The sequence below is a fragment of the Centruroides sculpturatus genome, unplaced genomic scaffold (genome assembly GCF_000671375.1).
Source record: "Centruroides sculpturatus isolate CEXI.00-Female unplaced genomic scaffold, Cexi_2.0 scaffold217, whole genome shotgun sequence".
NCBI classification, from domain to species: domain Eukaryota; kingdom Metazoa; phylum Arthropoda; class Arachnida; order Scorpiones; family Buthidae; genus Centruroides; species Centruroides sculpturatus.
Genome location: NW_019384750.1, coordinates 113,750 through 131,448, shown reverse-complemented (window position 1 = coordinate 131,448; position 17,699 = coordinate 113,750). Strand labels below are relative to the sequence as shown.

At 32.3% G+C, this 17,699-nt stretch overlaps 1 protein-coding gene across 1 annotated transcript in view; it reads left to right on the top strand.

Moving 5' to 3' along the window:
* The window catches only part of LOC111628562 (pregnancy zone protein-like), a 34,753-nt gene extending 21,475 nt beyond the window's left edge, over window positions 1-13,278 (top strand). Inside the window, exon 20 of the mRNA XM_023372385.1 lies at window positions 12,710-13,278. Coding sequence (XP_023228153.1) covers window positions 12,710-13,278 — 569 coding nt within the window. The remainder of the gene's footprint in view (window positions 1-12,709) is intronic.
* Window positions 13,279-17,699: the final 4,421 nt, after the last annotated feature.

Genomic DNA, 17,699 nt, shown 5'->3' with positions numbered 1-17,699 from the left:
AACGAAAATGAAAATTTGCTTGATAATTCAACTACGCTTGTTGGAGAACAATAAAAACACTACACTCAACAAGCCACCAATAAAACTCAACTGCCTAACCTATAACCAAAGTCTCCTTTTAATTTGTTTTTTAAAAAAAGCGCTTGACAAACTTGCCCCGCATGCCGAAGTTGCCCCGGTCTCTCCTAAATAGAAGCAGAGTTCTTTACGGTAAGCCTTACGGGGAAGGCTTATCGTAAAGAACTGTCCATCCCCCATGTTTAACGGAATAATATACAGCCTATGTCCATCCTGAAGTTCCATTGTAAATATTGGTGAAAAAATTTTTGAAATTGGATGAGTAGTTTTGGAGATTACCCGCTACATCCAAACTAACATACAAACATTACCTCTTTATTATATTAGTATAGATAATTCATAAAGGAATTAGTGCAAATTAAAAACTTAAATAGGGACAAAATAAAACATATCAGTTAAGTAGTATTAATATAGGCCTATAGGCTATATTTAACAAAGTAGCAGTATTAATGACGGTTTTTCAAGAGCCTTTGCACTTGCGATATTTAAAAATCTAAAAATACAATTATTGCATAATTAAAATAGAAAATAGAATCATTCAGTGCATAAGAGTAATCTGTGGTTGTCAATTTATCTACTTTTCAGCTATATGTAACAGAACTTAATGCTATCTAGTTCATAAAAAACTCTACTTTAGGATATTTCGAAATATACTTTATTTAAAAAATAATGTAACAGATTTTGTTCTTTTTTCAGTTTGATAATTTTACTGAATTATCAGACAATATTCTGTAGTTTTTAAGTATAGAGCTGATGTTCATTAGTCTATTATGTTATGGACTAAGTGATTTAATAGGAGCTTAATAACGAATTTAATGTAATAAATATACCTATATTAATATTAATCATATAATATGAGCGAGTTTTTCTTAAAATACTTTGAAATAATTTACAAAAATAGATAATTCTTAATGAAATNGCAGATCCCGCCACGCCTTGTTGTGGCTCAAAATGTATCTATTATAGGCCTAAATGTATCTATTATAGGCCTAAATGTATAACACTTCCCCCGCGGGGGGAATATAGAAAAATCCCTTCTTAGTGTACATTCTGTTGACGTACCCTATTAAAACGCAAAAACCCGCATCTAAAATAGTATAATAGAAGCCAAGTTTTTCACAGTAAGCCTTAAGCCTGTCCCTCTCCCCCGCGGGGAATATCGAAAAATCCCTTCTTAGTATACATTCTGTTGACATACTCTATTAAAACGCAATCAAAAATGCAAAAACCCGCATCTAAAATAGTATAATAGAAGCCAAGTTTTTCACAGTAAGCCTTAAGCCTGTCCCTCTCCCCCGCGGGGGAATATCAAAAAATCCCTTCTTAGTATACATTCTGTTGATGTACTCTATTAAAACACAATCAAAAACGCAAAAAACCGCATCTAAAATAGTATAAATAGAAGCAGAGTTCTTTACGGTAAGCCTTACGGGGAAGGCTTACCGTAAAGAATTGTCTATCTCCCATGTTTAACGGAATAATATACGGCCTATGTCCACCCTGAAGTTCCATTCTAAATATTGGTGAAAGAATTTTTGAAATCGGATGAGTAGTTTCGGAGATTACCTGCTGCATACAAACTAACATACATACAAACATTACCTCTTTATAATATTAGTATAGATTGCTTGTCCTGACTGACTGACTCACTCACTGACTCATCATCGCCCAGAGCAAACCGCTTAACCTAGAGAGGTGAAATTTGGTAGACAGTTAGGGTATGTCATGGAAACGCACACTAAGAAGGGATGTTTCGAAATTCCCCCGCGAGGGGGAGAGGGAGAGGATTAAGGCTTAACCGGAAAAACGGCTTTTACTGTACTATTTTAGATGCGGTTTTTTGTTTTTATCTGCATTTTAGTAGGGTATGCCACGGCAATGCACACTAAGAAGGAATTTTTCAAAATTTCCCCGTGGGGGTGAGGGAGAGCATTAAGACTTAACCAGAAAAACGGCTTCTACTATACTATTTTAGATGCGATTTTTTGTTTTTATCTGTGTTGTAGTAGGGTATGCCATGAGAATGCACACGAAGTAGGGATTTTTAGAAATTCCCCTGCGGGGAGGTGAGGGAAAGCATTAAGTCTTAACCGGAAGAACAGCTTCTACTGTACTATTTTACATGCGATTTTTTGTTACATTTAATCTTCATTAAGTACTTAAGTGTATTAAATTAATAACATTTCAGACATTGTTATAAATATTTTTATCTATTTCGATTTTAAAAATGTTCGGACCATTTTAAATTTGAATTTGTTATTGCATATTGATTCGATTATAGAACGATTGTAAATGTTCCAGAAAATTGATCAAATTGAAAATAGTTTGTTTGATTCTCAGCAATTCTCATCATTCTCGGCGGTAGGTGTTATATAACAATTACTATGATTGTTGAAATACTGAATATAAATGGGGTTTGCTTGCAAAACCTCCATGGGTGAAGTCGTGGGTAACAGCTAGTAATTGCATATTTTCACAAATTTTGAATTATGTTGAATTTTTTTAATTTAAAAGAAGTGAAAATGTAATCTATGTATTACTTTTACATTGGTGCCATCTGGAGAACACAATAGTAACTATCTTTTACATACACAAATAAGTTTTTTTTGTAATATATAAAATATTAACTTATTAAAATATTACACAATAATAATTAGAAAGTATTATCTATATTTTTTTTATCATGATCATATTGTAATTATAAAATTCATCAATTTCATTACTTTAATATATTTAAATTTAATTTATGGTAAATTTCTAAACAATGAATTTGTGAAATTCTGAAGGCATATTTATATTTTAAACTTTAAAGTAATATTTAGATATTTTTATAAAAGTTAAAAATCAGCAAGGAGAACAAAGAACAAATGTTTCAGGAACTAGCTTTCAACACAGGAGAGAGATCTTTATCTCCCATGACTAAGTAGCTGAATAACCAAAAGACTCATCATGACATCCCGTCAGATGGTCTAAAAATCTTAATCTCCATTGGAGGAGAGTTGAGGTATAAATAGGGGATATGCGCCAAACTCCGTGCACAATATACAGCATATCATATAGTATCTCTCTATATTATAATTTTGTGCCAGGTTCCCTCAGTCTTCCCTGCATATACTGTAACTTGTACCAGCACTCTGTAGTCAACGATTCGACTCAAGTGTTACAAGACAAGAGATTATTAAGGAGGTATTATAATCAGTTTTGTAAACTCTCTCTCTCTTGTATCTCTCATATTATGGGTCAGTATATTGTAAACTCTCTATAGGTTAGATTGGATATTTAGATATTTTATTTGTAAACTCTTTTCCGTCTTTATATTATTAAATTTTGTTGTTCCTTGTTAAGTGTCGTTGACTTAATGCCTAATGGACATCCTATCACTTATCTGCATCTTCCCCACTTGCTAAATTTTAAGCTCTCCTTTTAATAATATGTTAAACGTGTGATAGGGCACGAATTCCATCCCTATCTGGTGTCAAGTCCTGACTGAGACGAAGATCTTATGATTTTCTTGTCTCCAACGTTAAATTAGCCATCCTAAGACTCAGTGAGTAATTTTTACCAAATCATAACCATTAAATCGTTCGATCATTTAACTTTATCAAACCAGATTCTTCAAATTTATTTACTGAAATAATTCTTTTAAATAACGAAAAACATTTAATATTTTAAATCAGTTTGATTTCTTAGATGGCTTCTATGTCAAGAATGCCACAGAAATTGAATGGCATCACATTACCCATTGTAGGTATTTCTGTGGTCATGTGACCACAAACATGTGGCTTGAACTAAGATTTGTTTACAAAATTATTTTTTTTTATATTTTGCAATTAAATTTAAAAAATTGAATAAAAATATTAAAATTACACAGAGCGATAAACAACACATAAATGGGACATAAATTAGTACAAAACATTAAAAAAAATTTACATTTATAATCAAATTTATTTGCTCTAATTAAATTTTAAAAATATTTAATTTAATCTAATCTAATCTGACAAAACAAATTGTTTAGTATTAGAGACATTTTCCAAGTACAATACAACAATTACACTAATTTAAATGACTGGTAACAGAAAAATAAGCTTTTTTTTATAAGGAAAAAAACAGGTTTTCATATTTTTATATTTGTAGCTAAATCACTCAAATGTAATATCACTCTGCATAACCTCCAGCTGATTTTGCTAATAATCCTGCTCTTTATAATCATATGAAAAACAGTAATTTGAAGTACAACAATCTTTTTCAATTATTTTAATATAAAATAAAAGAACTGACTTCAATATATTGCATTTACAGAAAAAAATTTATCAGAAATTACAAAAAGTATAATGGAAATATGAAGTGAACTAAATAAATTTGTGATATCACAAAAACTAGCAAAAAAATTAAAGAAACAGACAGAAAAAGGAACATTTACCTCAATATTAAACATGACACTTTATCTAATCAGTATGTTTATTTAAAAAATTGAAAATGACAAATTTATTTAAAAATAGAAGCCAAATCAAAAATAACTATGTAAAATAAAAACAGAAGAAAACAATTGCAAATACTGCTTATGTTTAAGGCTGTGTACACATTAGGCGTTTTGCATTGCATTAAATGCACATTAACAGCATACACACTGTGCGTTAGCTCGGCGTTCGACAATCATTTAGTGGAGCGTGCGCACTGGCTCAGTTTGGAAATGGGTGTGAAAGTAATTGCTTGTGTATGGCTCCTCTATCGTCGCTATAAAAGACGATGGCAGAGGCAAAGAGAATTTTGGGTGCACCCAATATTACGAGATAGACTGATGCATGGAATGTTTGTGACGTTGTATCCAAAACTAAGACAATATAAACCAAAGTTTTTTAATTCTTTTAGAATATCTATAAAATCATTTGACGATGGCTGGTCTCTTTTAGATTTCATCAATAAATACATCAGTATCAAAATGATCGTTCTCCACTTCGGCCAATGTACGTCCACTCTACCCGAAAGCGCGTGATCGAATGTACAACAACATGGCAGCACATGCATCTCAAAGTGCGTGGCTGATGCCCGCGAAACGCGCGTTCTAACCAAAATCTAGCAACATGCGTTTGACGCACGCTTGGCCAGAAGCGTGCGTTTGAGTATGTATACCTATGCAGAACTCTTGGTCTTTAAAACACGCATTACCAAAGCATGTGTTTCAAAATGCCTAATGTGTACACAGCCTAAGATGTATAGTTCTCAATAAAAATTGAATTCATAACATTTGGTCTCGCCCGGCAGAATTTTCTGCCGGGTGAGACAGACACCTTAAGAGTCAGACAGAAAATTCTGCCAGGCAGTAGTAAAAAAAGTTAATGTTCAAGGGAAAGTTTAAAAAATTATAAAATTAATCTAAATTTAAATTATTCTTAGAGAAATATTTTAATACTTTTATTCAAACACAATATATTGTTTACATCATTTCTTTTTAATGCAGGATTGGGCGGAATTTATATTTCATTTTTACATAATCCAGCATTGCGCATATTTCGCAATTAAAGTGTCGATTTTATAAACACATGTAAATGAGTTTTATATCATCAGAGATTTGTTTATTCGTTTTGTTCCTATTGACATAAAAAAAATTCAATACCCTGTGCCTAATCTATACTAGAAAGGTTTTTTGAATGTAAGTCAGTGAATCATGTTTTTTCTAACTCATATGTTTAATTTCAGACAATTGTGTCAATTTAATACGTTGTGGTCTGAAGACCACGTGTTCTGTTGCATAACCAGCTCATNTAATTATTATTATATTATTATTATGATTACTATTTTATTTTATATATGTATATATATATATATATATTTTTTTTTTTTCTGTCATTTATATTTTTTGTGTGTTATGTTATAGATTTGAATGTGTTTTTATTGTCTTTTGTATTTTTTAAACTTCTTTTAGGCTTGTTATATACTAGGGGGTAGAAATCAACTGCCAGATGCAGAGGTTGTTCTGCAAAATTTAAAAATATTGCCACCATTGGGTTGACAAGTTTGGTTTGGTTTGGTTTAATTCACTAATTTTATCTACAAGGAAGGATCAATAAATAATGTAACAAGGTCTCTACAATACAGAAAAGATGACCTACTGTATACCTTAAATCTAAAACATTACAGTTACTAAAGTATAGTACTGTACTCCTGAGGTAAGAATGATGTCACTTTCTCCACTGCAACACTATGGGATGAAACACCTGTGCCTTTATGGACACCAGAACAAGTGCCTAGACAAATTTGATGATTATGTGGAAACAGTGTTCTTACCTCTGTATGTCTGACTGTAGTTTCACATTTCTACTAACAAAGGCTGTTCAGAAATCCACTTGTTATCTTATTTATTGATCCTCCCTTGTATTAATTCTTCCTCAGTATATTCATCATCTTTAATATCAAAATAGTTATCATAAAAATTTATCTTATTCACTGTTTCTTCATTCTATTATATAAATTTATTGAGTTGATCATAAGGAATATGTAATGATATTTCAGAATTTGAATATCCGTCCCTAATTTTAGCTAATTCTCTTTTAATATTTCATTATTGACATCAAATAACATCATAATCATATTTTTCAGGATCATATAGTTTCATAGAATAAATTTATGGCAAAATTTTAGACTGTTTTTGGTACAAGGCTTGATAGTTTCTATTTTAATATTTAATTCTTGTATTTCATTCTGCTTTTGGATAATTACATTAACTTTTATAACAAGCTGATTTTTAAGTTCATATTCATACACCCAAACTTAAAACTTTTCTGCAAGAAAAATCTTTGACATCATTACAACAGAATATAAACCAGGTTCATTTATAAAAGTATTGTACACTTGGATGTAAGAGGACACTTTCCATATTCTTCAAATCTTCACACACTTTTTGATGTTTTTCCCGAACAAATTCTCTTATTACTTTTATGTTCTCATATCCTAAAATGTCTGCGACATCTATCTTTAAACCAATGTTGATTATTTTCATCAGTCATAAAAAATATTTTATTATTATTAAAGCAAATTTTATCATTCATTTATTAATAATTATTTTTATCAATAAAAATTTAGTTAATTATGTATTTTTACAGTTTACATTACTTATAAGCTTATATAAATAGGAAGTGAGTTTTGTCATCACTTCATCAGAAATGATTTCATCACTTCCTCTGGTAGTTTTGCAATAGGAACTATACAGTTTAAAATCAGAAGTAAATGTATGAAAATGTCTTCAATAGAAGAAATGTAAAATTTTAACAATATAATTAGAAATTATGTCAGCAAATATGCAAGAGTTGGTAATTTTATTGATGTTGAAGAACATTCTCGATTAGTAATGGAAAAGAGAAAGTGATATATAAACTTATAAAAAAAAAAAATATGAAGGAATGGAAGAACTGATATACTAAAAGAATTGCTTGAGAATCTTATAGGACATATTGAGAGAAGTATTCAACAAAGACAAGCAAGTTATGTAGAACCTATTAATTTTACACAAGAAGAAGGGCTTTGCAATCTCAGAAACACAATGAACAGTTATAACTTTGATCAATATGCATCTTGCAATAGAGCATTCAAAGTTCATTATGAAATGATGTTAATAAAAATTATCAAGATACTGGAAAAATAAAGAACACAAATCTTAAGTTGATTTTTAAAAAATTCTCTAGAAAATAATTTAAATATTATTTTAAGACACAAAAGGTGCATGTGTAAACTTTATAAAGATGTTCATTAATATAAAAATTATTAGCAAAGTTTTGTCATTCTCAGAACCTAATAAAACACTTCCTAATATTTCCTTGCTTTAATGCTTTTCATGATCACAAAGTCTATTCTCAATAGCAAACTTAATAGTTTCTATATAGCAATTGACATGCCAGAGAAAATAGTTTGTAGAGGTGTTTGAAAGTGACAGAGGACTTGCTATGTCCTCTAGTTTGGCAATGATCCAACTATATTTTTAAGTTTAAAAAAACTTTTTATAATAAATGGATAATCTCTCCATTGAAGATATTATTCCAAATAGTTATATGAAAGTAATTAAACAAATCAGAAAACTGCCAATTAAATATGATAATGAAAAACATTATTGTTATATAAATTATAATTTTTTTACATTTTAAAATAAATTAACCTAATTTTACTGTAAAAGTAGATGATATATTTTAAAATTTTTAGATTTTTATATACTTTGAAAAGACTATTAAATATCCATATTTTATTAAAAAGTTTGATTTTTATACCTAACAAAATTATAATTAGCAATATTAAAGAAGTTAGAGCTAAATATGAGGAGAAGAATGAATTTATAAAAACTTACATAAACACTGTGTGAAAGTCTGTTTTTAAATAAAGAATCTTCAAATACCGGATTAAAATACAAATATAATCCTTCATCAAACCTTTTAACCGGTATTAAACAAGAGTAAAATTACATGCAAATGTTTTCGGATCCCTCCCTGAGTCCTTTCTCAAGCAACTATTCTTCTTTAAAATTCGTTAGAATGAAGACCAGTAGAAAGAACTTCTTCAAAACTGAGATATTCGAAAAAATTACTTCTTCCGAACCACATTTCAAAAGTCGAAATTCAAAAATCAATGTGAATCACGTGCATTCCAGTATTCCGAAATGTGATGCTCGTCTTTCTTAAAAAGGTTTTTTATGGATTTTTACATTAACAAAAAATAAATAAATAAAGAAAATAAATAATAGCATCTCAGCAAGTATGATGTTTTAATACCCTATTTACTATACGTATTTATTAATGTGAATCCTCTTTCTGGAGTAGGGCCTGCCATGCTAGGGACAGGGTAATCTCATCCCTCGAGTTAATAGGTGCAGAAGTGTTGTAAGCTTTGCAAATTTCCATTTGTTCCAACCATTTGAGGTGGTCCGTAAACGGTGTGGTAATGAGGAGTTTGGCGTTGTTGAAGTTTGCCGAAATCTCCGGGTCTGACGCATTTATGAATAACGACGTAGAATCCCTTTTTGTGGAGGATGTCCCGTCGGTGTTCAGTCCATCTGACACCAATAGCCCGTTTAGTAGCGCCAATGTAGACCAGTTTCCTCTCAAATCTATGGTCCATGAGTGGGATAGCGTATACCCCTGGTAGCTTATACTGGTTAGGTTTATCTTTTTCATTGCGTAGAAGCTTAAACATAGACGGGTAAGATCTTCTGTATGCTAATACAGAATTGTCTATGTTTTTTAGCTATTTTTTGTTTTTTAGCTATTTTTTGATACAGGGATGTTAGGAACGGGTTGTATGTGACTGGAACAAGTCAGTGGTCTTGTTCTACACTGTTCTGTGGAGGAGTAGGTGGGAGGCCGTTGGTGAATTGTTGTGCTAATTTATGGTCCATGGTGTTGAATCTATGTTGACTAGCGATGTTATGCAAATAGTTCAATTCTTGAACTAAAGTATCCTGTGTTGAGCAATGGGTGTAGGCCCTCTTAACCAATGCTCTAAATGCTGCCATTTTATATCTGAACAGATCACAGGAGTTCGCTGGGATATACGTTGGGAGGTGACAAGATTTGTGGTAGACAGATGTGTATATGGTGTCTCTTCCAAATGCAATGTTTAAGTCAAGAAAATATACCTCGGATTCACTATGTTGCTCAAGTTCTATGGTAAGGCCATACGGATTGTCGTTCATCCTATTCACAAAGAGGGTAATGTTAGGTTCGTGCCTCCATAAAATAATGATGTCATCTATGTATCGCTTGTACCATATGATGTCGTGGCTGAATCTCGGAATTATTTTATTTTCCAGCTGTCTGATTACCAGTTTTACTCTTGTTTAATACCGGTTAAAGGGTTTGATGAAGGATTATATTTGTAGTCTGTTTTTAAACATGTTCTATAAATTAAAATCATAAAATCATTATTCTTAAAAATGAATAATACTCTGAGATCAGAAATTGCTGGTGATCTTAGAAGCAATTTAAAACAATTAAATATTGAACAATGAGAAGATTTTAAAAACAATTATTTAATTAAATCAAATAGACACCCACAACTGCTGTAAATAATTTATATAATCTAGCTATACGAGGGCTGTTCGAAAAGTTTGCGGCCTCAAATAGAACAACAAACAAAATAATGTTAAAACTTTTTTTATTTTTCAATGTAGTCTCCTTTGTTAGCAATGCACTTATTCCAGCGATGTTCTAGCTTTTTTATGCCATTACAATAGGTCGATTTGTCAAGGTGTGCAAAATACTCGTTTACTTCAGAGATGACTTTGTCATTTGAGTGGAATCTCTTTCCAACCAAGAATTATTTTAAATTTGGAAAAAGGTGGAAGTCACTGGGGGCCAAATCAGGTGAGTACGGTGAATGTGGAACTAATTGGAATTCTAAGTTCGTTTATTTTTTGTTCAGTGATTCTGACATTATCATGGTGAAACAGAACCTTCTTCTTCAAGTGTGGTCTCTTCAATTTCTTTCTTCAGTTTTTCCAAAAGTATACAGTAATAGACAGCATTGATGGTCTTTCCCCTTTACAGGTAGTCAATAAAGATGATTCCTTTAGCATCCCCAAAAAACCGAGGCCATCACTTTCCCCACTGATGGAACTGTTTTTGCCTTCTTTGGTGGTGGCGAACTGTGGTGTTTCCATTGCTTCGACTGTTCTTTTGTTTCAGGAGTGTAGTAATAAATCTACGTTTTGTCAGTAGTCACAAACCGATGCAAGAAATCCCGTGGGTTTTTCTTGTAGAAGTCCAAACACTTCTTTGACATCAAAGTGTGAACACGTCTTTGCTCAGTGGTCAGCAGATGCGGCACCCAACTTGCTGAGACCTTCGTCATACCCAAATTTTCAGTTAGATGTGGTGCACTCGGTCGACAGAGATGCCTGTTGTCTCAGCTATCTCACGCATTTTCAAATGGCGATCTGCTAACACCAAATCGTAAACTTTGTCAATATTTTTTTCAGTGACAGCAGTTGACGGCCGTCCACTGCGAGGGTCATGTTTCACACTCTCTCTGCCAGATTTAAAAAGGGCTGTCCATTTTTTCACAGTGGTTTACGAAGGAGCAGACTCTCCCAAAACTTCATCCATGTCAGCTTTGATTTGAGATGCAGTCAACCCTTTTTTCGTCAGGTATTTTATGACCGCACGAGTCTCCGTCTTCTCCGTTTTTGACAAAGCATGTGTACATTGACTATCTGCTAAGCTGTCGTGGCAAAACTTTACAACAAATCAAGCGGAAATTGGTATCGTATCTTTAGCAAGGATGGCTGAATTATTCCCGCCAAAAATTAAACTGATCACAGCGCCGCATATAGGCAAGGTCGCGAACTTTTCGAACAGCCCTTGTAATTTAGAAATCTGAATATACTGAATACTGAAACTTATATATACTGGAAGAGATCAGACAAGCGGTCTGGGTAGCATAACTGGCAACATGTCCGCACAGTAAGTGAGAGTTGTGAGTTAGAGTCCCACTTTGGGCCGATTCTTTTCTTCCAGTTTAATCTAAATTATTTAATTAAATATTATAATTATTAATTTTAATACAAGATGGCACCTAACACCTCCCTCCAGTGTCAAATTCATTCGTAATTCTTAATTTTTATTTCCAAATTATAGCCCAATTATTTACAGCAGTTGTGGTTTCTATTTGTTATGCATCNGTGGTTTACGAAGGAGCAGACTCTCCCAAAACTTCATCCATGTCAGCTTTGATTTGAGATGCGGTCAACCCTTTTTTCGTCAGGTATTTTATGACCGCACGAGTCTCCGTCTTCTCCATTTTTGACAAAGCATGTGCACATTGACAATCTGCTAAGCTGTCGTGGCAAAACTTTACGACAAATCAAGCGGAAATTGGTATCGTATCTTTAGCATGGATGGCTGAATTATTTCCGCCAAAAATTAAATTGATCGCAGCGCCGCATATAGGCAAGGCCGCGAACTTTTCGAACAGCCCTCGTATGCAGAATCACAACTGTTGCCTAATGCAATGGGCAATGGAGTTGAGCAAATATGATCTAACTTTGGCTCATATAAAAGGAAAAGAGAACGTGGTTGCGGATTTTCTCTCAAGGGCTCACAGTGATGTGATTACAAATAATGTGACATCAAATCAGTCTAGACCTGTGAAAGTGATTGACAAAATCATAACAGAGTCTCAGGACACTAATAAAATTTTTGGCCCCATTAAAAACAAAATTCTTGGGATAGAGATCAAATGACATGGACATGCCTATAGAGAATTTCGATATTATCGACAATGAACTTGTGACAATTAACCAAGTAGATGATGACTGTTGAATGATTAGATGATGTGTTGGTGAAAGTGCAGTCAATCAAATTATTTTGACACATCATTGTCACCCCCTTGCTGGTCATAGGGGAATCAGAAAAAAATTTGCTGCAGTTAAATGCTATTTCTACTTTCTGAAAATATGGAAAAGGATAGAGGAATTTGTTAGTGTGTGAAAGGTGTACCAGCATTATAATCGTCACAAAGGAAAAGCCCCTAGTTAGGATTTCAAAACAGTGTTGGGCCCTATGGTCGAAGTCTTTGTTGATCTTATAGGACCACTCCCAGTAACGGAATGATCAAACTGCAATATACTCTTCTTCATTGATTTATTTTCAAGATATGCTGAATCCATGGCCATCTCCTCCCAAGATGCAAACACAATCGCCAAGGTGTTCTTTTGCAATTTCGTCTGCCGATTCGGGTGCCCTGACCGTACTAATATCAGATCAAGGATCGAATTTGACATCTAGTAGGATGGAGGAAGTGTGCCAAATGTTAGAGGTCAAACGAAGAGTGATGACAGCATACCATCCCACATCTAATGGCCTCATCAAACGGTTTAGTAAAACAATTGTTGAAATTATCACCCGCATATCAGATATGGATAATTGTAATTGGGATACCCACCTCCCAGCATCCATGTTTGTATATAGAAACACTGTAAATTCAGCCACAGGTGAGACGCCCAATTTTTTAATTTACAATTTTGATCCCCACTTCCCTAATGGTGACAAGATAAGAGTCAAGTTGAACCAAAACATAGAAAGTTACCGCTCAGATCTTGTGGAGAGACTTGTACACAAAATACCGCATGCTGTAAATGATGAGAGCAAAAGAATGAGTCAGGAATATTGGAATAGACACCACTCTCTCCGAAAATTTGAAATAGGAGAATTAGTATGGTAGCACGACCTCTTCATGATCCTACCAAACAAAAATTCTCTGCAAAGTATTTGGGGCCTTTTCATATAACTGATAGGATAAACAAAGTGAATGTAAGAATAAGGGAATGTAAGGATGGGGATGACCAGACAGTCCACATTGACTGGCTCAAGAGGTATGTTGGTCCCAAGAACAAATTGGCTAATCTTAGAAAAAAAGAAATACCGTACACCCTGAAAATTGCCAGCCAGAGCCGATGAGATACAAGATAATGAAGAAGAGGAGTAAATCAAATGTAGGGCATATAGACAAAGGGAAACTGTTCTACCAGAAAATGGTGAGAATCATAAGGATCAAGGTGAGAGGATACCACAAACTGAGGATAGTTTGAGTAGCTGGTACAACTTGAGAAGGCGCCATTTCGACATCCATGCATTGAGTTGTGGGGACTACAACTAGATATTAAACTTTGTAAAGACACAAAATGTAGCATATTGGTGTACTCAACATTACCCCCCCTCATAGTGTAAAAGTTTTCTTTTTTAAAAAATTGTATAAATACAAAACGACATATTCACAAAGGTAAAAACCTTGCTTCTGTCTATCTTTCTGCCGTTTTACTATTTTTACTTAAAAGTTTTCTGTTTGTTGTAAAATTTTTAAAATGGAAGGAGGAGGGAGATATGTGGTCTGAAGACTAAGTGTTCTGTTGCGTAATCAGCCCCTTGGGTGGGCTAGAGTAAAGGATGGGCATTCTCGAGGACAACTGAAAAACCCAGATCAAGGAGAGAGAGAGAGGGGTATTGTGCATGCTCAATGAAGGAAATGGAACTTTTTTGGGGAATAAAGAAAAAGGAGAGAAGACATGTAGATGAGAGAAAGTAACGAGTTTCTTTTTTGCATGTTGTTTCTTTTGTTTTAGTGTGTGTTATAGCAAATGGACAGAAAAGTGATCAGAAGGACTAATGATGTAACGTGTTATCTTGGATCATTTGCATGAGCATATCTCTTATGGCACAAAATACCGATGGGAGATTGATGGAAAGGATCGGCAGACCTAGTTAACTTCCTTAAATAGATATTGACACCTCCGAAATTCATAACTGTCTTGGACTTCAAATCTTTATATCCTTCCATCAATCTCCCATCGGTATTTTGTGCCGTAAGAGATATGCTCATGCAGGACTAAAATAAACTAAGTTCCTTGCATTGGGGTCAGAATGAATAAATCACACACACTGACTCCAATGCAAGGAACTTATTTCTTTGAAGTTTGTTTTGTTCCTGCACCGGGAATATTCTAAAGATCAAGTACTTCCCCACAACATATAAAACTAGAAGAAAATGTGTAAATTTATATTTTAGATTATAAATCATAAAGGTTTATTCATATTTTACAATACTTTTATCTTTTAATGCAATTTCTAATTTAAAGAAGTCAGAAAACAAAACAAATTTTTTTAAAACCGGTACACAAAATATTTACTGTTCTAGCATCAGTTTACATTCAAACAAACCACAATATATTGTATTAATGACTTGTGCCATCAAAGTTCCTTCAAATTTTTAAATTTTTTTAAAATTAACAAAAGTTTTTCAATAGAGATAAATAAATATGCAAATAAAGTTATTTATGTAAAAATAGTAGTAGTATTGAATGACTCACACTGATGTCTGAACCTTATTTTTAACTCTTCAGACTCCAAATCCACAAGCTGGGCTAGCAAGATCTTGTATGGAACCTTGGGTTATTCAAAAATTTGGAAAGAAGGTCCATCTATTTGGCTTTTTTTTTTGAAGAAATGAAATATGTAGAATGTTTCTTTATTAACAAAAACAATCTTACTTTCATTAACAGAAAATAAATCTAAGATTAATTTATAGGAGGTAGGAACCACTACACACAACTAAGTTTTCTTTGGTTCTGGGGAAATTTTCCAGCTTTCCCTTATTGACAGACTTGTGAATGAGTCAAAAGATATTTCTTTCATTTTATGCACATACTAGCTGTTAACCGCAACTTTGCCCATGCAGATTTAGCAAGAAAACACCATTTATATTCAGTATTTCAACAACTGTAGTAATTGTAATACAACACCTACCGCTGAGAATCAAATGAACTGTTTTCAATTTGATCAATTTTCTGGAACATTTACAATTGTTCTATAATCGAACCAATATGCAATAACAAATTCAAATTTAAAACAACATTTGGTTAAAAAAATCGAAATATATAAAAATTTTTATTTATAACATATGAAATGTTATCAATTTAATACACCCAAGTATTCAAAAAACACAAAAGTCAATGAAGACTAAATGTAGTTAAAAACAAAAAAAAATCACATCTAAAATAGTACAGTAGAAGCCTTTCTTCAGGTTAAGCCTTAATGCTCTCCCTCTCCTCCGCAGAGGAATTTCGAAATATCCCTTCTTAGTGTGCGCTTTCATGACATACCCTGTGTACCAAATTTCACTTCTAGGTTCAGGAGTTTGCTCTGGGCGATGATGAATCAGTCAGTCAGTCAGAACAAGTAATTTTATATATTTAGATTAATAATGGTAAAAGTCCATAATTCATACTTTACATGTTTTTTCTTAATTTTGCTTTCTTACAAGACCACATTAGAAACATGTCCAAAACAGATAGAACTGTTTGGGGTAAAATGTATAAAAAGAGGTATATGAATTCTAAACTTTTACCAAAACATTTATCATGATTAAATTATTTTGTATATAGACTTCTAAAAAAGATTTCAATATTTTGTTTTATGACTATATTTAAGCATAGTGGAGCCATCAACATTTACAATTAATTAGGAGATAACTTTAAATACTATCTAATTAAATCATTACATATTATTAAGAAGATTTTAGTGAAGAAAGCTGAGCATAATGCTTTCTTCAAATTTTGAAAATATTTGAACTTGTGCAGGAGATTTTAATCTTAGAAATATACTAAAATAGTATTTAGTAAATTCTTAATAATATATATAATCTGTTACCTGTTGTTTTCTTGTAAAATTTAAAAAAAAGTTATTTAAATATTGATATATCTTATATCTTACAATATAGATTTTTTTATGCTCTTTTCTATTGATTATCTTACATTGCATTAGTATAACATTCTTTTATTTATGAAATGAATTTCATTGCAATGACACCCTGAGCAAGAGCAAAAGCTGTTCATCAGCATTGTAAACAACCAGAAGAAACCACATCGTGATCTGAGTTTTTAAGCCAGAAAAATGAAACAAATGAAAAATTGTTGAATCATGGAACAAATAAAGCCAAATCAAATTCCACAGTAAAGAAGAAATTTATTAATAAAGAAGAAAAAAAGTTTAAAATCATTAAAAAAGAAAAAATGTGAAGAGTCACTTGAAAATGTACAAATTGAATTACATGAATATAATTCAAAATCAAAGAATAAAAAGAATATGAAAAATAAAAATATGAAAACTCTTTCAAATGAATTTACAACAGAATCCATTGAAGATAAAGATGAATTTTAAAAATCTGAATTTAATCAAGACACTCAAATTACACCACCAGCTAAAGATGAGGAGAAAAAGTTACTGAAAAAAATAAACAATTACAAGAACTTAGGGGGGCTTGTCCTGACCACCAAAGCTGCTGATGACTTACTACCCACTTCACTAACTTGTAGAAAGCTTGTGTATTGGCTGCCTCTGGCTAACTGAAATTGTTAATAAATTGTGTCTATTTCAGTCCTTTTTTTATCTTCTGAAGAAATACTAAATACTGACCAATATGAAATGTTCATTGGTAAAACATGGAATACCACCATTAAACCATACTAAACTGGGAAGTAAAAAAAGACCAACCAATTTCAACCAACTCCAAACTTATAACAGACTTCAACTCACATGCAGATAAAGACTCACAAGAATCTTCTTCAGCTGCTATTGACTCTTATTTTGATATAATATTACAAAGCCCACAGAAACCTCCAGGCGAGTTAAACGTATTTTGTTCTATTTCACAGACTAATTCCAGCATCTCGCAAGACATTCCAACAACAGTTTTACGGAATGAAATCTCTGAACTAATAAACACCTCCAATGATAAACTCTTTAATCAAATGACTTCCATAAAAGAAGACCTGGATCTTATTCATGAAGGTATTCGTGAAACTAAAGAACAATATCAAAAAATGAAAGAACAAATTAATAATTTAAAACATCAAATTGATAACTTAAAAACAAAAAAATAAATTATGCAATATAAAATGGACACTTTAGTGTTAATGAGCTTCATAACAACATAATACTGTATAATTATCCCAATTCGAAAAATATCTCCAAACCAGAAATTTGTTATTTTATTAACTCATCACTAAATTTACAAAATGTATCACAGAAAGACATTTTAGAAATAACTAAACTAACCAAATCCAGCTATAAAATTAACTCTTAAAACTA